The following is a 26,827-nucleotide window of genomic DNA, read 5'->3' as shown; positions in this document are numbered from 1 at the left end:
TCGAAAATGACATCGTTAAAACATTGTCCGCCTCCCATTCCATAAGAAAGTGATATGTTTTTGTCTTGTTCTTTGCTCCAGCATCCTTACTCATGTTTGATAAGGTTTCTTTAGCGAGAGCTTAAAATATGGAGGAACGCATTGACAGCGTGTTTTCCTGTACTGTCGTTGTTTGCACATGGGGGGTCAGCTAAAGTTAAATATTTTTTTTTTCTCGGTACGCCGTCGCGATCAACCGAAACTGCTGTTCGATCGCGATCAACGCATTGAACACCCCTGCGTTAGCAAAAGTTAAACTGCGTGCGGGATAGCTGCAGTGATGTCAGAAGCCCGTGGTCGCAACACCGTGAATGTTGGTTATTTGTCTTTATTTTCACGCTAAATAAGTTGAAGAATACCAAATCAGTACTGGCCCGTCAGTCAAAGCCAGAGATAAGACCAAGATGTTCAAAATGTGATCTTGAGAAGGCCAGTCTAGAGTGTTACATCACTCATATAGAGGACCAGCACGCTTCTTACTACAGAATGCAAATGGTACAGTTTTATATATGGCCACAGTATGCACAATATATATGACATAATGTAATGCAGTACTGTAGATTAATGCAACTTCATTAAATTTACTGCCATCTTCTGACTGTATAGTGGCACTGGCTTGATAGCTTGACAATAACATTTCGGAAACTATCCTGACTATTGTTCAGTCTCATGTCACAGTCATGGATTCTGTGGCTGAGACCAACTGTGTTCCTAGCACACAAAGGCATTTGCGATTATAAAAACTGAACAGATTTTGCAATTGTAAATATTGAACTGTTTTGTGATTGTAAATACTGAAAAGATTTTGCAATTGAAAATATTGAACAGGTTTTGTTTTTGTAAATATTGAACAGGCTTTGTGTTTGTAAATATTGAATGGGTTTTGCAATTGTAAATATAGAATACATTTTAATATTGAAATGCAGACCCTTCTCTGGGAGGTTTGGGGGAAAAGATCAATGTTAGCATAAATCACACCATAGAATCATGACTTGGGATAATTTTTTAGAGAGAGACGATAATCGGGCCTCCTCTGATGGAACAAAGGAAAAATTAAATTGGGTACAATTATTGGTATGTGTGTACCACACTTTAAACCCTTCAACGAGCGTCTGGTGCAATGTGCAAAATATCTGTCCGACAGTGCTGATTGTTTTTAAAACAACAGAGTAGGAGAAGTGAACAAAGGGTGTTAAACCTCACACCCCCGTCCCAGTATTGCAGAAGGCCCATGGGCTGGATTCACATTGCCTCCCTTGCCTAGATTCAACTGAGACTGACTTAGATGGGTTCAAGTGACACGATTACATTTTGTTTGCTGCCTAGTAGCACAATTTGGATATGTGTAACGGCAACGTGAATAGAAAAAAACACAGATGAAAGCAGATATCAAAAGATTAGAATCAGACCTCTTCCGAATCTGGATAACAATTTCTCGATGTGTAAACATGCAGATGGGACATATCCTGTCAATGTGAGCTGGACATCATTAAAATTATGTACAGTGATTGGTGACACAAACACACACCCAATCAACAACAACAACAAAAAACTTTAAACCTAGACCACAGCGAAAGCATTGACAAAGAACTATAACCTAAATATGACACATTGGAGCGTTTTCCATCATTAAATAAGCAGAAAAAATGGCCAGGTTGACTTTTGCAGACAGTGATTACATTTTCAGTCAGGCACTCACTCCAAATTATTTAATTGACATTTCTAGTTCACATCGCGCAGACAAACAAAATGTGTTTCATGCAGTCTTCTTCCACCAGCAATGATAACGTTATCAGGATCATTAGCTTTGCCTTTATTAGCAGATGAGAAGCACGTGATAGCCTAACCACATCAACAAAGTCTGTTAAATTGGAACAAATGGAGACAAGTGTCATCCAAACATGTTTGTCTTAAAATACATTGGATCAAAGCCCTTTACAATAGAAGGCTTCTCATTGAAATTAAAGCAAGCGTGTTGGATGACATACACAAGCACCCACCGGGGGGTGTCCAGGTTATAATTACCATCACTATGTCACATATAATTGGCCCCTCAAAGCCACAAACGACGCAGACAAGCACCCATCCAAGTACACGTGCCTCAGCACCAATCCACTTCCTGCTTCTATTTCTGCACATGATGTGTATTCCACACATCTGGAGGATTTAATTTCCTCTGGGCTTTGGGTTTGTGAGATATGTCTATATATAGCTGCAACATACAGTGCTTCTAGCCAAACATTTATTGCTTACCTCAAGCTTGGGTTTGTAGAAAAAAGATGAAAAGGGCACAAAAAGCATAAAGATGGGGATTCAGATGGAAACAAGCAAAGCACTGTGCAGCATAAAACGTAATTTATTTTAGAATTAATGACACGAGATGGTTCTGCTCAATGACGCAAATTCTCTTAATAATATTAGGTAGCATGCCAAAGTGGTGCAAGGAAATGGTCAACTGTGGCAAGGAATTGTTTTACACATTTAGAAACCAAAAATGCTATTTGCAATAGTACAAAACATTGGAGTGTGACTTGAAGGGTGGGCAAACCTTTGTGCTGAAGTGCCACATTAGATTCTTAAGATTGATTTTTTTGGGGGGGCCTAGATATTCGTAGATGAGACAAAATTAAAAAAATATATAAAAACATGAGAATGTCTTAGTTTTACATATAATTAACGCAGCACAGTGGTGCACCTGTAGAGCGTTGGCCTCACAGTTCTGAGGACCAGGGTTCAAATCCCGGCTCCACTTGTATGGAGTTTGCATGTTCTCCCCATGCCTGTGTGGGTTTTCCCCGACCACTCTGGTAACCTCCCACATACCAAAAATGTGCAACATTAATTGGACACTCTAAATTGCCCCTAGGTGTGATTGTGAGTGTGGCTGTTTGTCTCAATGTGCCCTGCGATTGGCTGGCAACTTGTTCAGGGTGTAACCCGCTTCCTACCCGATGATAGGTGGGATAGGCTCCAGCACTCCCGCGAACCTTGTGAGGATTAGCAGCTCAGAAAATGGATGGATGGACGTTTGAAGTGGTGAAACGTGGAAAAACTGAGAACTATACAGTAGGGAATTGTTGAAAATGAGATAGCTTAAAACGCTTAGGCAGGGCTATAAACTAGCCCTGTGAAGAAAGCAGGCTTGGGTCCAAACTTTCTGGAATGAGTTCCCTCCCCCACTATATAAACACCAGGCCTCCTGATTCCATACAATGGGCGTTCAAAGGAAATGCCACTTCCTTATTCATAATAATTTGCCCCACTTCTAACTGTAAAGTATACAGCTAGTATTTAAACTATGCTCACAAAAATGAAAAAAAAAATCCACCCTCCCTGAATAGTAAAGGTTTCTTTATACTTGCGTAGCCAGTGACTGCGCTAGCCTCACTGTGGCTATCTCTCGCATGCTTTGCCTTTATACTGAAGCGCAACAAATACCTGCTGTTTTGTACCGCAGTTCACCTTCAAGTCGAGAGTGTCGCTATGGCTGGTATTAGCTGAGACACCACAAGGTGGAGTTTCTACTGTATTTTATGGCTTTTTCTGGTAGCTTTTTACTTTCCTTTCCATATCAATGACCAAAGCAACAAGAGAGGTGATGGTCTGGTAGAACAGATGAACAATGATGACCAGATGATCTGTTTAGTTATAGCGCAAAATCAATCAAAAAGGAAGGGGTGAAGGTGGTTCGTGGAACTAGAGGGAAAGCTGAATACGTCATCATGCATGTGACTAAAACGGACCAATCACAAGAGATAATCTCCCCGGCATTCTGCGCACAGAAACCATTTGTGATATGTGCAAGTGAAGTGATGCATAGGGGCTGCGTATGACTATATGTCGATCACATGACGCAATGCAGGGGCTGTCTGCTGCACGAGTGCGGGAGAATAATGAGGCCTTTTGGTGTCTACATGGGCCAGTTTAGGAGCCAGGAAAGAAGGCACGTATTTGTTTGACAGGTGAAAGTTCCGGTGAGTCGGAATTTTAGAAGCATTCAGCGACATGCTCACAGCGTCTGGAAGCTGGACGACGCTCAAAAAAGGGAGGATACTAGAGTACATGAGGAAATAAAAACAAAACAAAACGTGCAAGCACCACAAAAACGTGCAAGCATGCATGGGAAATTTGAGGTGGGGAATATTTGCTAACCACTAGCCTATTGTCTTGTGGTTTTCATAGGAATTAAGTTTTACTATTGGGTTAAGTTTTGTCTATACAGTTCAGGTGTGTGTCCTGTGAGTGGCTGGGGACTAGTCCAGGGTTTAACTAGCCTCTTACCATTTTACACAAAACCCTAATGAGCGCTACAGAAAATTGAATTGAATTGTGTGGCTGAAGTTTTATTATTATTAAAAGTTAGTTGTATAACTCATTCTTGCATTTTTTTGACACAGGTACGTTTGCTTGACTTTTGTTCCGGCAGGACTGGTTGAGTCCCTGCTCAGTCCCACTTGGTTATAATATCCTGAACTCATAAATACGGTAGAAATATAAACCACATGGCCCACAGGAAACTTTTGCTACCTGCAACAAAATGAGTTTTCAAATGATACAATTAGAAAACGTAAATAGATAATTATTAATAAATACAACATTCAAAAGACAAAAACTGAAAGGAAGTTGTGGAACCTTAATCACTTAATCTTCTTGGTTAACTAAACAAAGCTTGTGGACAAGAAGGAGAGAGCACGGAGCTGCAAAGCTGCCACTGAGTGGCTTTTATTGTCCTGCCAGAGCGTAAATGTGCTTTGGTCTTGATGAAGTGGGGTGTGAAAAGGCTCATTCAACAGCTGATGAATCACTGAGACACACACACGCACACACAATTTCTCACAGGATTGAAAATGTGAGAGGCACGTATATGGCAACACGCAGTCGTCTCACACCATTTACTTCTTAATTAAGTCCATGATGAGATTGTCCTTGTCCTAAAATGTGCTTTGCTTCCTTTATTTTGAGCAAAAGTAGAAATACACGTATCTGAAGAATGACCAAATTAGTCAAAATGGAGCCATCCAAGCATCTAAGTGTTCATCCTGTCACCCAGTTGCAATATGAGGAATTGCACAATCCCACAGAGCTTGAAATTAAACTAAAAACATTGTCATATGCATACCAGGCCAATAGCTGGCATTGTCATGTTTGTCACTATCACTGTGACATACTTAAGCATACTCCGACAAAACACTAAACCCACAAACTCGACGTTTTCAAGTGTTTCATTGTCAGACTTGGAAAAAAAAAAAAACAAAACACAAATGTCACGAAAACGTAAATTACATCATTTCCTATGTAAATTTTCTCTGATTGAGTCGCCAATGGCTGCCATGCAGTAGGCCATTCATGTACAGTGCATGTGTAGAGTTGAACACAAAAATGTCAACTATTTTGATCATAATACTACAGAGTATGCTTAAGTATGTCACAGTGATAGTGATAGTGATACTACTGTCATTACAATTACCTCCAACAAAGGTGTTTGCATTGTAATATTTTATCTAGTAGGGACTATCATTCTAATACAGTATCTGTTGGGAAATGGAGTAAACTATTGAATTTCGTTTCATATCCTGATGAAGGTGTCTGAGCCACTGGCGATGTAGTGGTTCAGACTTCGTAATATTCATTATGAAGAGGCAGGAGATTAAAGAAACGATTCAGTTTGGCTTCAGCTCTTGATAAAATGATCCATAATTTCTTATTATATACTTACTATAGTATTATTATAATTGATAATGCTTCATAAACTATGCAGTGGTTCACATTACTGACCAACTAAATTTGTGAAGAGGTGGGGCATAGACGAAACAAGAGTCCAACTTCAGTGTGGTTGTTGAGAACAGTCAGAATATAGGATTTCTTTGACATTAGCCATTGGTAGAATAGTGGTTCACATAGCTGTCTTTCTTATCTCATTTGAAGTAGTGGAGCGTGGAAAAACTGTTCAATTCAGTATTCTGATAAAGGTGTACATCCAGGATTTATTTTTCACTTGAGTTGCTATGGACTGCAGTGGTTCACTTAACTGACATGAATAGCTCTGTAGTGTTGTGGGACAAGGAATAAACTTTAATTCTTCATCAATTTCTATTGCAGATCTTACTATATGTGTGGAGTAGTTGATTTAGGCCCTTGGTAGTGTTATGGTCCATGTAGCTGACAATTACCGCTATGTCCCATTAACAATTGCTGCGCAATTGATGCAGATCAATTCAAGTTGTAGTCTGCCAAATTCCCTGATCCCAGCATAAATGGTCCAATCCCCCCGACACTGACCCCTAATGAGGAAATTCAGGCGTTAGTTGTAGTTGGATATCTATAAAGGTGTTGAACAAAGTTACTATTTCTGGGTCTTTGAGGGGTTTGGCACGCTTGCAAACGATGAATTAAATGTCAGCAAAAGACAGAACTGTAAATGCAACAACACGAAGCCACGGGATTACTTACAGGTTCTTGGACTTTTTCTTCTTGATGCCGTCGGGGCCAACCTCGCAGCTGCAGGAGGATCCGGAGCTGAGCTGGGGGGAGAGGAAGGAGAGCACACACTGCATCATCCGAGAACCTCCGCACAGGAAGAAAGAGGGCCCTGGTTAAGGTGGACTCAGTGCGCCTGGACCAGTAACACGCTGTTGAAATAAACGTTCATTTCGTCCATGCAATCCCTTGGTGAATATCCCACAGTGAGAAAAGCGTTTGTAAGGTCTGCATGTGGCAGCTGGTGTTTGCAAACAGTACAAGTCAAGACTGCGACAATTTGTGTGTGAGAGTGGGCTGTTGATTCTGTTGCACCCCTCCCCTACTGTGCCCAAGGTTTGAATTGCTGAGCCAAGAACCCCCCAAAATGGCAAAATCTCCTGGTTTCACGTTACACTCCATGCCTGGTCTCTGTTTCGATTGGTTTGGAAGGGAAGGGGAAGTTGCTTCAGGGTGGGGAAGGGGTCAGTCCCTGCTAATCTGGTGGTCTGAAACTGCCCCATTGTATGTGAGTGTGGGGTGGCCTTGACATAATGAGCCATTGTATTACAGGAACCTGAATGTGAGCCACTGGACACAGCTGGTGGAACGTATTGTGTGCACTATTGTGCCTCTACTTTTGCACTGTTTCGGGAATCTCCCCTCTTTGTATATTTTAGGAAATAGTCCAAAATTATGTTTGAAAGCGGACCCTCCTGCATGCTCACGTATTGAGTCACTTGAGTTCAATGGAAGATGACAGGATTGAGACCCAAAAAGCGCTCATCTTGGGAACTCTATATGTATTGAAGAATTTGACTGATTCCCATTGGTGGTATGGTGGTTCACGTGAGTTTATTGTAAAGTAGTGTGAGAAGTTGTGGGGCTTGGAATAAAGTTTCCAATTAGGTAATTTCAGATCCTGGTAAAGGTTTGGATTCCGGATTTCTTTTTCACTTTTGTTGAAAAAAAACCCCCAATTGTAGTACATGACTGAATTCCTCATATTATTTGTGATGTGATGGCCACCGATGACCAAATATCATCATCAATTATGTTTCAAATCCTGATCAAGGTGTGGATGCAAGATATCTTCTTTATGATAGTTAATTTGGGCTATTGGAAGAAAAGCTGTTGACAATACTGTATCTGACTTTCTAATAGTTTTTGTGAAGTGGTAGAAAAAGATTATGAGAGCTAATAAGGCATAACTTTAAACATCCCTTTTATTTGGTCCCCCAGTGTTTGGACATTTCCCAGGACTCCCCACTAAACACATGGCTGTGCGTGCTTCACAGCTGCAGCTCGACTCCATGCTGACAACAGCTGTTGTTCTCCATTAGCAGGGAAGCTACTAACTTTTTACAGTTGCCTTTCAAGTCTACATGCCAACTGATGGCCCAGCCAGATCAAGACCCTCACAAAGAATTCAAATGTAAGTCTTTGTTTCTATGTGCCCTACGATTGGCTGGCGATCAATTCAGGGTGTACCCCGCCTCACGCACGAAGATAGCTGGGATCGACGCCAGCGCGCACGCAACCCAAGTGCAGATAAGCGATACAGAAAATCAATGGTTGGTGTAATGTTATATAAGTGTATTGTATTTACATTAGTGTTGTCTTTGAGGCCCCTGTAATTCAATAATGACATTTTCACGCTCTGAAACACCACAATGCAATCCAATGCCCAATATAACGTTCTGATATGGTTATCAATGGAAAACATTACAGTGAAAATAGTTGATTCGTGAGGTTAAGTAACGGATGCATGGCTAGACAGTGTGTCGGGGCAAACGAGGGAGGGTGTCTTGACTGAAACGAAAAACATTTTCAGACTCAAGTCACAGTTGACTGTGAGAATGGAAGTTGAGGAATCCGCCTAAAAATAAGGGCAAATATTGACGCAGCATAATTTTAGCTTGCTACAACTGACTACTGAGCATTTTTCTCCTTTATATGGTGAAAATAAATCAAATACAAATTAATTTTAACAACATTGCATCGAATGCTGCAGCCTATCCCAGCTGTCAACGGGCAGGAGGCGGGGAACACCCTGAACTGGTTGCCAGCCAATCGTAGGGCACATTGAGACAAACAGACGCACTCACAATCACACCTATGGGCAATTTAGAGTGTCCAATTAATGTTGCATGTTTTTGGAATGTGGGAGGAAACCAGAGTGCCAGAGGAAACCCCAGCAGGCACGGGGAGAACATGCAAACACCACACAGGTGGGTCCGGGATTGAACCCGGGACCTCAGAACTGTGAGACCAATGCTTTACCAGCTGACCCACTGTGCCACCCAGTATAATACAGTGATATAGGTGTGTGTGTTTCTTTCGGCTTGTCCCTTTCGGGGTCACCACAGCGTGTCATCTCAGATGAACGCATATCCATGTTTGGCACAATTTTTACGCCGGATGCCCTTCCTGACGCAACCCTTCTCAGGGAGTGGAGGCCCCAGTGGGATACAAACCCACAACCCCTGGTTTACCAAACCAGTGCTCTAACCACTGAGCAACAGGGCCTCTAATACAGTGATATAGGTATATGGTCAAAATTCATCAAGAAGTTGAAGTAATATTAATTGTTCTTTGCAGAGGACAAATATCTCCCTGTGAGGATTGTTATACTATCTGTCTACATGTGTTGTTCCACCATTTGTACAACCTGTATATGTTGTTTTCCATTTTGTGTTAGCATTAACCTAGGAGACATCTAGCCAAAGTTATGCGGGTGTTTTAAATACACAATGCCACTTGTGAAATAAATTGGGCTGAGCTCAATGCCATGAAGTAGTATTCATATGTCAAATTTCCGCTTGCAAGTCAAAGCAAAAAACAAAAAACAAGCAAACCCCCACGCACTCAAAAAACAAAAAAAAAAATTGCGGGTTGTATAAAAAAAAAAAAACAAACAACAATTGTTACTCAAATGACTCATATTATATCATCTAGGCACCACTGTACAAGTGGCATCCCCTCACCATTCCAGTCCTACAAGGTCGCTGTTTATTACATTATTCCTATGCACGCCCGAGGAGAAGAAGTAGCTCATCCATTTAATACCGAGACAGCTTCGAATGGGTATCAGGAGAGCAAAGTATGGGCTACACAACAAGAGAGGAAGGGGGTCCAGTCCAGTCAGTTCAGGGTGTGTTCCACTGGCTCCCTGCAAGTAAGGACGGAAAGCTCTTTTGACACCGTACCGCAATGTTCCAGCTGGATGAGATCCAATGTGGATAAAAGCACACAAGGTATGTCTCAGCAGTGATGACCTTATTCTCTCCCTCTCTTTCATATGTAATAACACACAACATTGTGTTTTGATATTGTCCCGCTTTGCAACTTCACGATGAGTCTATCTACAAGTCAGGCGGCTGACCTCCACCAAGGGAACTACTATTTTTCATCACTGCCTGGTGACAAACAGACATGCCCAATTATGAAACCAGAGGCAATAATTGAAATAAGAGATATTGCTGGCTGGGTTCAACCTGTCACAATCATTAACACTGTAGTACATTTAATTTACTACCTGAAAGCAGCATCTTGTCTAACCCAAAAGCTAACCAAAGTGTTATCAGTGTTAGCTTTTGATAAGAAATATATACTCCAAAGTTCGGTGAAGTTAGGGATATTCGGGCAGTATATGTGCAAATTGCCATATGCAGACCCACTGCATGAATTGCTCAAGTTTGATTTTGAAGTTTGGTGGTGAGTGAAAATACACTTTGATCATCTTTACCAGCACACCATTTCCTCTCCGGGCTCTGGTGTTCTTGAGCACAAGTACCTACGGTACTTGCATCATCACAAACCCAACAAGAGCCAAACTTAGTGTTGGCCCTGGAGTAGAGGGGATGGGATGAGTGTTTTTTTTTTTTTCTTTCTGCCATCAATTATCAGCAAATGTTCACAATTTACTGTCCCAGTCCCTATCCCTCACAAATAGTGGGGATCAGCTCCATATCTATAAATACAGTAAAACTTAAATATGCATAACCCATACCCTGAAAGCTAATTTAGCCAACCACTGGACAACTAATCAGACTCAGTTCTGTGAACATAGGGCCCTGGTTAATCATCCAACGGTTGTGCCACTGTGGTCATTTACCTGCGCCGAACTGACAGTCCATTTACTGTATTTAATTCTCAAAACAACCACAAAGTTTACAGTGATTTGCTAATTTCATGATGACAATCGTAACAATACTTGTTGACCAAGCAAAAACGTCCTACTATCTTATTCCTATTAGCAACTGCGATAGAATGGTAATGTGACAAGTACCACCTTAACAGATGCGTCCATTTAACCTTTAAACACCAATGGCTTTCTTTGGGCTCACAGTTTAACAGCAAAAAAAAAAAAAAAAAAACATTATCATGTTTTTCTTTGCATCTACAACGAACAAGCACAGTTTGGTCAGTGTTCAGCGAAACAACTGGTGCCATCACCTTTATGTTTACTTAACACCACAAAATCCAAACACTCAGCCGCAGACTGAAGCCGTGAAAGGGCGACACACAACAGACTTTACTCCCCCCGTGCAATCTGAACATGTGTCCTCATGCTTAATGTTCTCGAACGTCTAAGTTATAATTATACACACTACTGGCCTCTTCATTAAGTACACCTACAAAAGCTCCAATACAAGAAGATGTGGTTTTGATGTCCCAGCCTATTTAACTATGTACTCAGTAGATGTTTGTTATTGTTAGATTGCGCAAAGAGCTACTACAGCATTGGTGCAGCTGAGACAACTCCTGTATTGCGACATACAGAAATCTTGAATAAGCCAGAGTTAAACATTGCCCTATGAAGCGCATGTAAATAAAAGTTAAAACAAATACAAGCAGGTTATAAGAATAAAAAATACTGTATATTTAAAAAAAAACAATTAATTGTTAAAGCAAATTCTACAATTAATTTCAGTCCCAATACATGCATGTGTTGCCCTAACAAGTGCAGCATATACTGTGCGGTGATGCCCCGTATATCTGAGTTTTACTAGGGACAAATTCACCTTTTGTTTTGTTCTACGGAACCGATCCCCAGCTATTTGCTGCAAAACTCACCCATTCACATTGAACTCATGGAGACACACAACAGTCGTACTCATAATCACACTCAAGGACAATTTAGAGTCTCCAATTAATGCATGTTTTTGGGACGCGGGAGGAATCCGGAGTTCCCGGAGAAACCCCACAAAACAACGGGGGGAGATCTGCAAACTCCATACTGGCAGGGCCTGGATTGAACCCTGGACCTCAGAACTGTGAGGCCAACACTTTACAAATGTCGTCAATACACTCCAAAGACAAGATGTTTAATGTTCAAAATCATTTACATTCTTGTATTAAGCAAAAATCATGAACATGGAGCTTTATGGGTGCAACATGTTACAAAAAAATCTGGGACAGGTGGTAAAAAAAAGACTGAGAAAGTTGAGTAGTGCCCATCAAACACTTGTTTGGAACATCCCACAGGTGAAAAGGCTAATTGGGAACAAGTGGGTGCCATGACTGGGTATAAAAGGGCCTTCCCTGAATTGCTCAGTCATTCACAAGCAAAGCCGGGCCGAGGTGTAAACTATTAATATAGGCAATTCTAAACATTTTTCAGGGCTACCAACTAATTTTTACAATTTGTGACAGTGCCCATTAATGCCATAAAACATAATTTAAAGGAATAAATAAGCAAACTATTTTTTTCAATTTATTCTTATTTTTTTTCATTTTTTTTTTTACATCCCACTCGGCGCCCAGTGCAAAACAGACCTATTGCACAAACACTTGATACAGATACAACACTTGGACTCTTGGCAATGACCAGTGAAGCATATTTAAGTGTAAGTCTTTCCTTAAAATAGCCAGCGTGTGTTTGTGTGCATACATGCTGATTTGTACAGTCCCTTTCACACGCTTTTTTTGGAGAGCGTCACAAAAGTCAGAACCTGCCAAAGCTCACGTGGCAGCTCAAAGCCCCCACCACCACCCGCAAGGCGCTCTGTGCAGATGTTGACACGACGTGAGGTGTTGCGGAATAGCGCTGCAGATAATACCTTGAACACATGCGTACGCACACCTGGCTGTGAAAAGAGTCCGAAACGTGTCCATGCAGCCCGACACTTGTTTGGACAAACGCAGAACGCCGCACGTGTGAAGGCAAGCACGTTTTGTCAATTTGGGTTGGCTCGTCACTGAAAGCAATTGTGCAGTTAAATTAAATCACACTCTGTAATTAAATAAGGGCAGTTCATCACGTTTTTGTTGAATAGCAATGTTGACATCACTATTTATCATTCCAAACAGCATTTGGTCGATGAGTGAACGGGTTTTACGCTACAAACACAAAAACATTACTGCCATTATTATTATTATTTTTTTTTTTATCCCACCCATCTGTGGGCGAGAGGTGGGGCACACTCTGAACTGGTCACCAGCCAATTGAAGAGGACATAAACGAACAACCATTTGTACTCACTTTCACACCTATGGGCAATTTAAAGTCTTTAACCAAACTATCGTGCATGTTTTTGGAATGTGGGAGGAAACCAGAGTACTGGTACTTGGGAAAATCCAACATAGGCATGGAGAGAACATGCAAACTCCACACAGGCAAGGCCCGGTTTGAACTCTGGTCCTCAGAACTGTTAGGCAGATGCGCTAACCGGTCGGATACCGTGACGCCTGGAGAGATTCAATAACAAAATATCTCAAGGTACATTTCTTCTGTTCTGGTCAGTTACACTATATAACACTAGTTTGAAGTCCTGAATATTTTTGGAGGTACAAGAGGCAAAATAAACAAACTGCCCCATTGGGGGTAATGAAGATATATTGAATAGTAAACATTATTATTCTCCAGTTATGATGCTACATATGCCGTTATTGCTACTTTCAAAAGTGCAAAAGTGTACCTTTGATGACAATACAGATGAACTTTTACAGAACATCTAAATAATGCTGATACGACCGATTGTTGTTGCTAGTGGCCACACCGCTGGCAGTGCCTAAGTGCTAATGCTACTTATATTGGCAACAGAGGCTGTACTGACTGATTGCATTATTTTGTTGTTGTTGTTGTTGCTCATATAATCACTTGCGTGGAACTTCTTCAAATGAATAAAGTCAGTGTTGTCCATTTTTGAGGGCGCTGACATTGGCTCGCATTGGCTAGTTATGATAGCATTGCCCCACATCACTTTGGAGACCCCTCCACACAAATGTCCCGCCCCTGGCGACCGAAGCGAGAATGATCTGAGAATTACTCAGTTGGTGTCTTGATCTCAATACAGGTAGATCCAGCCAAGGAGGCAGAGCTTCTTTTTACTCCCGCTACTTGCAAACAGAAGTAAAGCAAGAAAAGGACCTCTCTGATTGGCTGCTGTCACACACATTCCTGTCATGTTAGACTGAACAAATACGCACAAATACTGTTATTAGGAATCCCACGCACCTTCCTACCATGACACACCCTGCTCCAGTATTACGGGCTCCAGGGCACATGCCGTTCCACTATGATCGGCACGTGTACTTTTGTCTAAGTGGATACAAACATTCACTTCCCATGTGGCAAGTAACACTTTGAGATTCACTTGCCAAACACATAATTAAGTCACATTTACCGCCTGCCGTATGATAATTTCAAACCCTGCTTGCAGTGCTTCAATGACAAGCTAAAGCCTCTTTCACACTGGTTATCAAAGTTGGAATTTCCCAGTTTTTTTCCTGGTTCCCTGTCCTGTGTGTAAAGTACCGATGTGTAAGCAGGTTGTTTAAGTTGGAACGGGAACCTATCAATTATCAATTATATTTAACGCCGCAATTGCGCTTCAGCGTAAAAACTGACAGACCCATCTGCACCAAGTTGGGCGTGTCGGCAAGACGACGATGTGCCCTTGGAGATGCGCTTGGCTGAGTGAGATTTGGATTGCATGGATCGCTGCATCCTCTTTCGCATATAAAGACGTCTCCAAGACTATTGACAGACTTTTAAAGGGAATGAGAGAAGCTGCTTTGATTGGACTGGATTGAAGTCGACTGTAATGACATCCACACCAACGTAGACGTCCCACCTTGAAATGAGCTGGGGGTACACCAGTCCACGAAACTACCATGACCAGGTTGAGCATGTCTCGTCACAGTGTTACAACAGTTATCCAGACTACGCAAAATCAGCACGTGGCCTGAATAACAATAAAAGTGTTTTCCCTCAAGGAGGCAGTAATTCAATTGCTACATTACTGCGTATATATGGCGTAAACACAATTCTCAATAATATGTCCCTTTTAAGTCTTTGATGTACAATTTGCAGACAACCTTGCCCATAAACCCTCGGTCCCGTGAGCTTAACAGTGTGAGATATAAGATATAAGTTAAAATTAAGGGTCCGTGAGGTTTGCCTAACAAAACTCACCCAAATTATATCTGGCACACCAAAATGTCAGCATTCTTCCTTTGTTACCTGGAATAACAAAGCCAATCAAAGAACAATATTTTAAATGCCGTTAAGGAAAACATTCTTGACCCAGTTGAGCCAAAACAACCCAAAAGAGTCAAGATGTGAAGGAATGGTTGTCAGTCTTCCCAACTACCATGTCATCACACTTCCTCTTCCTTCCTCTGCATTCAGTCTTCTAACGTCTGACTAAAAAAAGTTGGCGATAAACAATCCAAACAAATCATCTTGCTCCATATATTTTGGACACTGTGTGGCGTTATGACCGAGACTGGCGCAACACAACATAGTGCATACCATGTTCATTCACCAAGGCTCAGTGAATATTTGTGACAATCAAATGATAAACAATTTCCAAAGGGATTTACAAAAAAACAAACAAAAAAATGCTGCACTTGTTTTCCAACAGCTCATTCCACAGACGCTTACTGCGTAGTAAAAAGATAAAATAAAAATAAAATAAATGAAAAAAATGAAGCAGAGTTAAAGCAGTCATTGACTAAAAAAAGGTGTATGTAAGGTATATAAAATGTAGATATAAAAACTGCAGTTTAGTACTGATTATAGTTGATCTGTTTTCACTTATTTTTTAATAAAAGCCTACAAAATTCTACACACACTCCAACAGATGCTGTACTGTATCATTACAGTGCATTCCAAAATGTAAATTAAGCTGAATCCTAAAAAATTATAAACATGCTCCCCACTGTATTTTTAAATACAAAGAAAAAAACCCAATAGTAGTTTCCTATGACTTAAAAGTAGTTTTAGCATACAGCGTTATCCTTAGTAAAAATATTACAGCATGTTACCACACCAACATTTTCCCATAATTTCAAAGCATTCTATTGATTTTAAAACTTTCATTAATAGTGTTTTTAAAATATTATAATTATTTTCTTTTATATTTTTACAGTTTTCTAAAAATACAAAGCTTTTGTTTTGTTTGAAATTCTACAAAATCATTGATTCTCTCTATTTTTTTTCTTTTCCAGGCCAGAAGTGGCACAAATGTTGTTGTTGATGTTGCCTCAAAGAAAGTGCTGTAATATTAGTACCTGCCGGAGAGTAGAGACAATTATTCTATGATTAGCTCTTTATAATTACACTCTAATTGGTGGTAGTCATATGCAACATTTACTACAGAACACCAAAATTCATGTTAGCGCGTGTTCACCCAAAAGAATGAAACTGTGCATTTATTTAATATGTTTATAAGTTGGACTATTTCAGTCTGTTAATGTGGTCAACAGACCGTCCTGGGAAAAAGGTATTTTTAAAATAAACACATCGATAATGGAAACTACACAAATATTATTTTCCTCATATGCTCTGAGGTTTTGAAACTCTATAGTGTCCCTGTTGAATAACGGGCACACAGATCACAAATCTAAACAAATGAACGCAGCTAGCGTATTTGGATGATCATGGCGGCCTTGAAAAGCTCTTCCTGGTGGATCTTGGCTTGAGGTAGGGAAAAAGTATCTCTCTGTGAGGCCTTTTCTTTTCTTCTTTTTTTTTAACAAGACTCAGAAAATACAAACTAAAAGTCATTATGTAAACAAGAAGACACACCAGGGCCCATCATCCAAAAATACCGACCTCCACCTTGAATGCTTTCAGCCTTGAGAGAGCACTCCTGGTGTGTTTGATTGCATAATCGCCTTTCATTTTCTTTGCCGCGGGAAATGTTTGCACAACTATTCCAGATAAAGGGGAAATTGGATGTAGAATAAACTGTTGAAGCCCAGCACGTCTATGGACGCGCAAATACACACACACATGCACTATCAGAGGCAATATCAAAACATTCATTTATAACTAAGAATAAACCTCATGACCCATAGACAGGATACTGACTCACAGCATCCCCCAGTCACATAATGAACCCACAAACTAAAGGTGCATTGTCTGCAAATTTGAGTACAGTTAGCGTGTGTGTTTGTGTTGCGTGTGTCTCCTGTTATTTAGGCCTGCTCAGGAGATGGCTGCTTCCTGCGTGTCACAAGATGTAAAATGCCTGTGCGTCACTTCTCTGAGGAACTCAAACAAGTGATCAAGTTACCCGGCCCAGTCCCGGAACTGACTCTTGCCATCCACGGGAAATATTGCAGGCCATTTTCAGGACTTACAGTGACCTTTTGTGGGAATTTGAAGATATGTTAATGGCGTCGTGGTGTCATTCCATTCATCCATCCATCCATCCATCCAACTACTCACCCAAACATTTTATCCACTTGTCCTCATTACGTTTGCGCAAGAGCTGGAGCCTACCGTAGCTCTCTTTGGACGAGATGCCCAATCCACCCTGGTGGACTGGTCACCAGACAGTCGCGAAGGACATATACTGTAGATAAAAACCCAATCATTCACACTAACACCTATGAACAGTTTAGAGTCTTCAACGAACCCAATAAGTGAATGGGAATGCTTGTTTGTCTATGTCTAGGTGTGCCCTAGTGATCAGTCCAGCATTTACCTCACCTCTTACCAAAAGTCTCCTGAGATAGGCAATGGATGGCTAGTGACTCCAATAAAACACTATACATTGAATCTTATTTCAAAATAGAGGTACTACGTGCACAGTTACGTCATCTGTGGCATTAATAAAGCGTCAAGAAGGCTGTGAGGATGTGTTTGGTGACTTCCGAATAAACACTCGACACAAATAAGATGCTGGAGTCTTGGAAAAAGCAACACTCTTCTGGGAAAGCCAGCCGGGATCAGACGTAAGGCATTAAACGGGGAATTTTGAGAACTCCAGTCGTGCTGGTGATGCACCTGCTCGCGTAAACATTGAGGTTCGACTGGATATAAAGAACACATAGAGGTCAGTGAACATCAAACTGTTTTGGTGTAGGTTCAGAGTTGAAGTCTCGCAAAATCTATCATGTAATTTAAACCGGTGGAAGGTTGCACAAGTGTTTAGCACAACTGCCTCACAGTTCTGAGGTTACGGGTTGGAATCTGGGCTCTGGCCTTCTTTATGGAGTTTACATGTACTCCGTGTGCTTGCACAGGTTGGTCTTGATAGTCCGCCTTCATTCTTTCTAAAAACATGCTAAAAGATGAACCGAAGACTCTAAATTGTTCCTAGGTGGAAATGTGCCTGAATATTTTAAGACAAAAATCTTGTGTTCGGACAATTTTCCACAAACTCTTGCATTGTACAATTCCAGACAAAATTCTTGTGCACGTTTGATTTCTAATGAATTATTGTGTTGTAGAATTTCAGATTGAATTCTTGGGTTTCTATGAATTCAGAAGGCAGCGTTCCAACGCCAGTGAATCAGAGTGTCACGGAATATTTCAGCAAATTCTGACATACGATTTTACATGGAGTTATCTCCAATCTGAATAATGAACCACACTCAAACTGCGGCTAAACGGCGAGAAAGCACCCCATGGGTCCGATCACACGTCAAGCGGTAATGTATGACATGATCTTTTGTGTACCTTTGGGACTAACTGATCCCTTGACCACGCAGGTTCCTGTGAGGACGCCATGTGACGCCAGCTGAAAAGTCCTGTAGCGGTAAAGTACGGTAATGACTAGAAGCTTCATTGCGCAGTGTAGTTTGATTTAACGGCAGTCGTGACAAAATGTATTCTTTCACTTATGTATCCAAGTTTAATGACGCCATAAGTGCTTTACTGTCAGCAACAAGACCGATTAAACCATATTACAGTGATGCCATGGCAACCGGCGATGTAATCACAACCACTCAAAGGCACGTGACGCAGCAGTGAAGCATGACACCGTCTGGATTGTCTCCTCCCGAAGGTAAACATCGTCAAGAGAAGTCTTCGTTATACCAGCGACTACATAAACTTGATGAAACTTAGTTTCTTGGACAATGTCCAGCGAATAAACAGCAACACATCAAGCCTTGAGGCCTTCCAAAAAAAAGAGAATTAATTGTAACCGGATCTTGAACATAAGTCTGATGCAATGTCAAATCTTGCAAAAACATGACATTGCAGTCAACATCAACTTAGTGACAGGGATCTTTACTAGATTGTTGATCTACTGTGGTATACAATTAAAAAAACATACACATTTACATTAATATTTTAAAAATATTGTAGTTGGTCAGAACAAGCACATACACCCTCAATGACTTGACACCAGCATTTTTTCCACCCAATCAAGAGAAATCTCAAATATAGTGAATTAAGAATGTAAATACAATTCAAAACAGTTCCAGAGTTTCTTAACAGAGGTCTTTACATGCTTTGGTCAAGATGACAAAAGAATAAAATGATTGTAGCATGCTTAACATCCACTTCCTGGTTGCAATCTCTTTGTTTTTCTGTTTTTTTTTTTTTGGGGGGGGGGGGGGCAGGGGGGGGTATGAATTTGAAGGGGTCAGTTCTGTATCATGCAAATGAGCCAATGGTCACCCCGACCCCTCAACTCCAACTACGATCAGCGCTTGCTACTGTCAGTTCCAAGTGTAAAAACCTTTTAACTTCTCTTTGGATTGCCTCATTTTACCAGTTCCCTCCAAAATAAAAGGCAAAAAAAACCACCATGTGGAATATTAACTGCAGTTGTCCAGTTTTAGCTTCCAGTCCCATAAAGTAAAAATGGGGAAGCTCCAATACCAGAGTGAGAGAGAAGACTTACGGTGTTTATTAGAAAAGACAGTTGGTGGTTCAATTTATTGCTGTCCGCGCAGTCAAACACCATAAATGGCAAAGCACTGCAATTGAGTTTGCTCCAGTTTTTACCAATAGACTCGGCTCACGGGACATCATGTTGACTGTCCGTGCAGTTACTTGGTGTCTGTAAATATTTACCCGTGCGCATTTAGTATTTTTGTGCTGTCCCACATTGATTTGAACTTTTGTCCCATGCTGGGCTTCTATAAGTAAACAAAAGGCGATGCTTGTGATTCAAACAATCGACTGTCCCAGAACGTGCCGTCACTGAAAATTCACCTTCTAGACCACACAACATCCTCACCATCAGATATTTCCTCATTATTTTTCCATAATCTCTATTTTTAGCTATGCTCACGCGCAACAGCGTGACGTGCGGGGGTAAACGGTGGGCTGCGTTAGTTGCTTAACCCCCAAAAGTGCACTTGTTTGGTGATAATTGTGTTCACGAGCCCTAAAATGTTTCTGGTAATTGCTAATCGCATGGCAGAAGAAGAAGCTATTACTGTATGCAGTTTTGGGAAATTGGGGAAGAAACTACAGCTATAAATGGGTTCAAAGTTCTGGACCCCTTTGCAACATGTGTGTGCGTGAAGAATTTTACTGTGAAAATGTCTTCATTTAAGGAAATGTATACTTCTGATTGCTATTTAAGGGTACACATTATTGTATTGTATAAGGAGTAATAACACTCATTATAACATCTTAGAAGTACTTGTGCGGTCTGCATTTGAGTGATGAAATACTTCTCTCCACTGTGTGTTTCATACATTGTTATTATTAATAGTTTTGACTGAAAGCTTTTGAAAAATATCATCAAATGTACTGCATCAGCAGGAAGTATTCTTACTATATTCATATCTGCTTAGTACCACACTCATCCTGTGTCAAACCCACACTATACGTAACAGCAAATGTTAACTTACAGTATGCCCACTTTTGTTCCGCCCACTTGCGTGGACCCGTGACGCGACAGACGGGAATGTCAGTCGCCTTGACAACCTCACCGCTAAAAACGCAGTAACTGTTTCCACCGCACGTCTGACAAGACGGACGGTATTTACATGCGTTTCAAACAAACATTTTACGAGCCATAAACAAAATGCTTACAGGCCGCATTAAGATGTGTTCATCCCAACGTCTGAGTGGCTGCAGCGTCTTCATAAACAGGACGGAAAATGGTAGTGTTGGGTCGAATTGTGGTTGGTGATTTGGTGGTTTTTGCCCTCATGACGCCTGGTGAAAATTTGCAATACTGCTACAAATTTCAGGTTTGTTGCTGTACGAGGAAAACACATTTTCTTTTTTAGAACGCTCCCCAAGGGAGCAGTCAAGCATCAGAGTTATTCACTGATGTCATTTTGACATGGAAGATTTTTTCCAAACAGCAACGGAATGATCTCATCTGCAACAGATCTAAAATGATCTCCTGTGGAAATCAAAGCAACACTTTTCCCGCTGACCTGTTCTATGTCAGCCTCTGCTTCTGCTGGCAAAAATGTCAAAAGAAGCGAGAAGAAGATTACGGCACATTATTTTACATTACTATACGATTTATAACTATGATATCACATGATTGCATGTGCAGTCATAAAATTGCTTGTAACTGGTAAACTATATCAATAAAATTACTGGAATTACTGTCAATTTTGATTTCAATATCTATTTTAGAATGTTTATAGAGATGATCCTTGACCTTTAATAACTACCTTAATTAATATTACTTTAAGAATTCTTCACTTTCATTATTGATTTATCAATTGATTGAATGTCAGTTTAACTGTTATTACATTGCTATTCTTTTATTTTCTTTATTACTTTAACTGTGACAATTATAAAGTTCATTATGAATTTAACACTTCAATTATTTCTTTACCCATTTATTATATTCCCATTATCTGAATTATTATTTTAACTACTACTTTGATATGATTTGAATTATTATTTTTTATCAATTGTGTTATTTTAATTTTCACAAATCCATTCAATTATTGCAATTACTGTAATCAATTCATTTACATTGATCATTTTGACTATAACTTCAATAATTACTCAAACTGGCAACACGGTGACCGGCGGTTTCCCACATCTGCCTCACACTTCTGAGAACCTGTGTTCAAATCCTACTTTGAACCCCATCTTATTTCCACCATAAGACCAAGAACAACAACAACTACCACCATAACTTAGAAAAGAATATCCTTGAACGTTTAGCATAGTGATGTCATTTGTGGCTACCCATATACTGTACATGCGTCTGTACATGGGGACTGCTGCTGTTATTCTTCAAACCGAAGGCAACTAGCTCGAGTACTTGGATTACATGGATACACATAAATATTGTGCACACATATTTCCTCTGTGTCACAAGATGAATGCATGCGAGAGTGGCAGGCGACATGAAATAGTGGAAACAGAACTCCTCAAAGGGGCTGTGGCCATGACGCCAATAGGGGTGGTCCAGCCGGCCTCGACCCAGCCAAGACCAAATTGACCCCTCCGTGGATGTTGCGCAATCCGCATCACTGACCAATCAGAGGCCAGAGATCTGCAGATTCTCTGACCCAAATCTCAGACAACGCTGGCTGGATGGTCCAGTATAGCTTCTGTTGGCGTTTTATCGCGTATTTGGGTACCTTAACAATAGATATGGTTAAGAGGTGTAGTCACGGACTTTATAATAGTGACGACAGGTATCCTGAAAGGCTAGTTGGTGGAGTTCAATTCGTACCCTTTCCAAAACCGAAGACCCAGTACGAAAAATGTCTGATCTGACTGCAGAAACGTGTCCCATTGTTCGCGGCTAATTAGCTAAACAAAACCGAACTAGCAGCCCTAAAAGCCTTCGACGTGCACCGAGACACCAAGACTGAAGGAAGGATGTTTGAGGACACTAAAGTAGTGATTGTCGTACTCGGTCGGGACTTGCGTAGGTTCGGCACTAATTCATGAATAATTATTGAAGGGAGCGCGTGACGTTACACAAAGAAAACGAGAGAAACAACTTGTAAATCAAGCCTCGCCTTCTTTTCCTTCATGCGGCGGTTCACAAACGGCTATACAGATACATATACAGATTCTGCACACAAGTGTGATATGTAACACGAAAATAGGAAACTGTCAATGACGAATTCGTCTTTGGGTTATAATATATTATATTATGTGGCTTCTCGGTCTTCCTCTGACTCTGGAAAGATCTCGCGCTAATATCAATGGTTTCTCCGTCGATATGCATGTAAATACCATTGAAATACTCCTCGCTGAAATACTTGAAGCCCTGCTGTCTGCTTTTCAACGATATTTCACTGTTAGCTAAGAATGCGAGTGAGAAATCAGCCGGTAAATCGGACAGTTTCGCTCTATTCTTTTCTTGCTGCGCCGATATTTTTCCCAATTGTTTGTCTGACCTCAGCGCACGTGGCGTGACGTCACTTCAGGAGGCGTGGTTAAGTGCCCTGTACGGAGGGGTCAATTGTCTTGGGCCGTGTGGGAGACACCGCTGTTTGCTCCCTCTGTCTTTCTCGCCCTGCCACCCCTCGCACACACACACACACACACACACACACACACACACACACACACACCACACACACACACACACACTCTCAATGCCATTTAAGGCTGCCGAATGTGCTGACAAGCCAACTGCAGGAGTGGTTAGATGAGGAGGAGTCCAAAAGTGATAGAGGGGCCTTCACATGACCAACAGCACTTGCATGCGCGACTGACACGTTTAAATTAATACAGACACACACACACACACACACACACACAAAACAATAGTAAAGACAGAATTAAAACACAGATACAAGCTCACGTCTCAAACGTGTTGCTGATTTAAAATTCAGGGACGACTCAATATGCATAATAAAAAGTGTTTTTTATGTTTTTTTTTTAGCTAAACTATGGGTGAAAGCTTGCTGGAAGTTATCTGCATGTAAATTATAATATGTAAACCATGTAAACATTTTAACTGACCCCGGAAAAGCTTTGTCATCTGACCTTGAATAGAATGTGACGAATGCTGGCCTCTGGTGGACAAATGGTGAAACTGCTCTCGTACTGCAGTACTTGTGGGAAAGAAACCACCTCAGAAGTACAGTACTCAATGCAGACGAAAGGTAGTCCTCTGTTTACGACTGGGCCTTATTCCTATGGTGCTGACGAAACCATTCATAATTCCAGAAAACATCTATATGAAAATCACTTTAGAAATCAATTGAAAGAAATAGCAGTCAGTACTAGAGTAACTGAGGATACATTTTTTCTTGCCACGTGACGACGTATTCGTATGCCACTGTGGAAACAAGTTTAAAAAGAAAAACTACAAGTGTGGACGGTTGTAAATACATAAAGTAAATTTCAATTTCCGCAAGTTTCCACGTACAGACAACTGAACCCAAATTCTGACTTAAACTAGATTTTTAATTGTCATGAATATCTATAAATGCCGAGAACATGTTGTCATACAGTGAAATAAATACAATGAAATAAATTCCCATTCGGTCTTTCCCATAACGTGCACTTGCTCCTACTTAGCACTAGATGTCACTATTTTCATACAATCTAGAGAAGTCCAACGTAGCGCAGATTCTGTACACAGCGTCAAGTACAACTGATTGGGAAATTATTAACCTCTTTGACATTTTCAGTCAAAACTGAGCATCGAATGTTGGATAGCATCAGCGTACCTAATTAAGTGCTAATCCAGTATTGAATACTTAGCAGTGTGTTTTAAGTGATTCTGTCCATTTAGATTGTGATTCACATTTAAGGTTAGTTTGAGGTCAGCGTGACTATGCGCCTGTGCTTTGGCTTGGGAAGGCATTATGTCAAAGAGTGCAGGAGCACCAGCATATGTGTGTAAATTTGTGTGTGAGAGAGAGATAGTGAATGAGAGACAAAGGGAGCTAAAGAGAGAATTAAACTCAAGACTCCTTGGTGCTTCAGATATGAAAGGCTCAGGAATGTGTTTGGTAGGAAAACAGCTATAGGAAGATAAATGGTTTATTTCTGTGTCTGTGAGAGATAGATAGATAGATAGAGAGAGAGAGAGAGAGAGAGAGAGAGAGAGAGAAAGAGAGAGTGAGAGAGAGAGACGTGTGTATGTGTGTCTCCATTAGATAAGGTGTGTGTGGACCTCTGATTAAACTCCTGACTGTTTGGTACTCCATTGTTAAGGGCTCAGAAATGTGTTTTGTCAATGACACATCCCCACACCCATCAGAAAAAAAAAAAAAAAAAATATATATATATATATATATATATATATATATTATACACACACACACACTTTTTTTCACTCAAAATGTCATGATCCATGGCCCCATTCATTCTTTTCGTCCTGGTCATGTTGCAGAAAAACAGCCCTAAAGCATGATGTTTCCACCCGTATGCTTCACAGCAGGTACAGTGTTCTTTGGATGCAACTCTTGTCCTCCAAACATGCTAAATTGAGTTTTCACCACAAAGTCCTATTTCATCTTCTCCCATTCCTCTTTTCGATCATCCAAATGCCCTCTAGGAAACTTCAAACAAGCCAAGACATGTACTGGCTTGGAGGGGGGGGGGGGGGGGGTGGACGTCTAGCAATGCAGAATATGAGTCCCTGGAGGTCCCAACTCTTTGCAGGTCATTCACTAGGTCCCCCCACACCCATGTGGTTCTGGGCTACAAGCTTAACATTATGTGAGGCGTTGACACACTCAACTGTTCTAAATGAAGAAGACTTGCACATCTTGCACTGAATGTCTCTTGTTTTTTGTTCTTATTAGTTTGTTTGTTCTTTGTTCTGAATGTTGTACCAGGGTGGAACCGACTGCCGGAGACAAATTCTGTGTGTGTTGTTACACACTTGGTCAATAAAGATGATTCTTATTCTGATGACTAAATAATCTTTTGCACCCCTGTATGTATGTGTGTGTCTGAAGAAAAAACCCAAACAAATTACAGTGCAAAGTATTAATGCACGGGGCCAAATAATATTACACACCCCACTTTTCAGGTTTTTATTTGTGAAAAAAGTTTAAAATATCCAATAAATTTCATTCACTTCACGATTGTGTCCCACTTGTTGATTCTTGACAAAAAAATAAAATTGTATATCTTTATGTTTGATCCCTGAAATGTGGCGAAAGGTTAAAAAGGGGGGGCGTATACTTTCACAAGGCACTGTATATATGTGTATATATATATATATATATATATATATATATATATATGGTAGCCTGTGCCTGCAAAGCACGTTCTAAAATTACGACAGGCCACAACTTATTTGTGCTTTAAATTTTGAATCTGACTTGTTTACTTTAATTAAACTTTTAAAATACATGTAAAAAGTAAGTTTCTTTCGGCGTCGCCACAGCGTGTCATCTCAGATGCACATGTATGTTTGGCACAATTTTTTTTTTTTACACTGGATGCCCTTCCTGACGCAACCCTTCTCAGGGAGTGGAGGCCCCAGTGGGATACAAACCCGGTTTACCAAACCAGTGCTCTAACCACTGAGCTACGGGGCCTCTAAACTTTTAAAATACATGTAATGTCATATAATTAAAAAAAAAAAATAGTTTATGTACGTATAATGAACTCTGAAGTTTATGTGTGCGTACACATTTTGCGTGTTTATGATATTAGACTTGGATTTAAAATTAATCTTAGATTAAAGTCAAGAGCATACTTGATTCTACAGATGCCAAGGACTAAGGAATGTCTTTTGTCAACAAGGGGTGTGTCACAAGAGTTCCAGGACTGGTGTTAGGAAAAGATACATTTCAAACCCAAACTAGAGACTACAAGTTATTCCGTCTGAAGTAATCCATCTGGAGTCTATCGCATGTTTCCAGCCTTCTTCGCCAGGCCTTCAAGCCCTTCTGGGATCTGGCCGGGTCAGTAGGGAGGCTGCTCTGGCAGGGAATTGTCAGGTGATGAAGACATTGCGTTTAAAGGGGAAATCCACTGGTTTGCATTAACAATGTATCCAATAAGTCATGTAATATGTACTCTATTTTGACAACGTGATGTTAAATCCTCTCTCATTTAATAGTGTTTTGAGAAGATTTTTATCGACAATTGGGAATTTTCAGGGCACTGCCATTTTTGCAAGTCACAAGACCTATGTACGCGGATGTGACGTGTATCATGCTGCAACAAAGGCTCGATTACATGGAACACTATTTATGCCCAGTGCTGATTTCTTGGATT

The 26,827-nt window shown here is 40.6% G+C and overlaps 1 protein-coding gene across 18 annotated transcripts in view; it reads right to left on the bottom strand.

Annotated features, from left to right (window-relative positions):
* Nucleotides 1-26,827, bottom strand: part of rgs3a (regulator of G protein signaling 3a) — a 147,671-nt gene that overhangs the window by 15,257 nt on the left and 105,587 nt on the right. For all 18 annotated transcript variants that reach the window (XM_061847530.1, XM_061847523.1, XM_061847516.1 and 15 more), the window contains one exon: nt 6,490-6,560. In XM_061847530.1, the coding sequence (XP_061703514.1) occupies nt 6,490-6,560 (71 nt within the window). The remainder of the gene's footprint in view (nt 1-6,489; nt 6,561-26,827) is intronic.

The sequence above is a fragment of the Syngnathoides biaculeatus genome, chromosome 17 (genome assembly GCF_019802595.1).
Source record: "Syngnathoides biaculeatus isolate LvHL_M chromosome 17, ASM1980259v1, whole genome shotgun sequence".
Lineage (NCBI taxonomy): Eukaryota > Metazoa > Chordata > Actinopteri > Syngnathiformes > Syngnathidae > Syngnathoides > Syngnathoides biaculeatus.
Note: the sequence above shows the minus strand (reverse complement) of the source record. Positions and strands in the feature narration are given on the sequence as shown.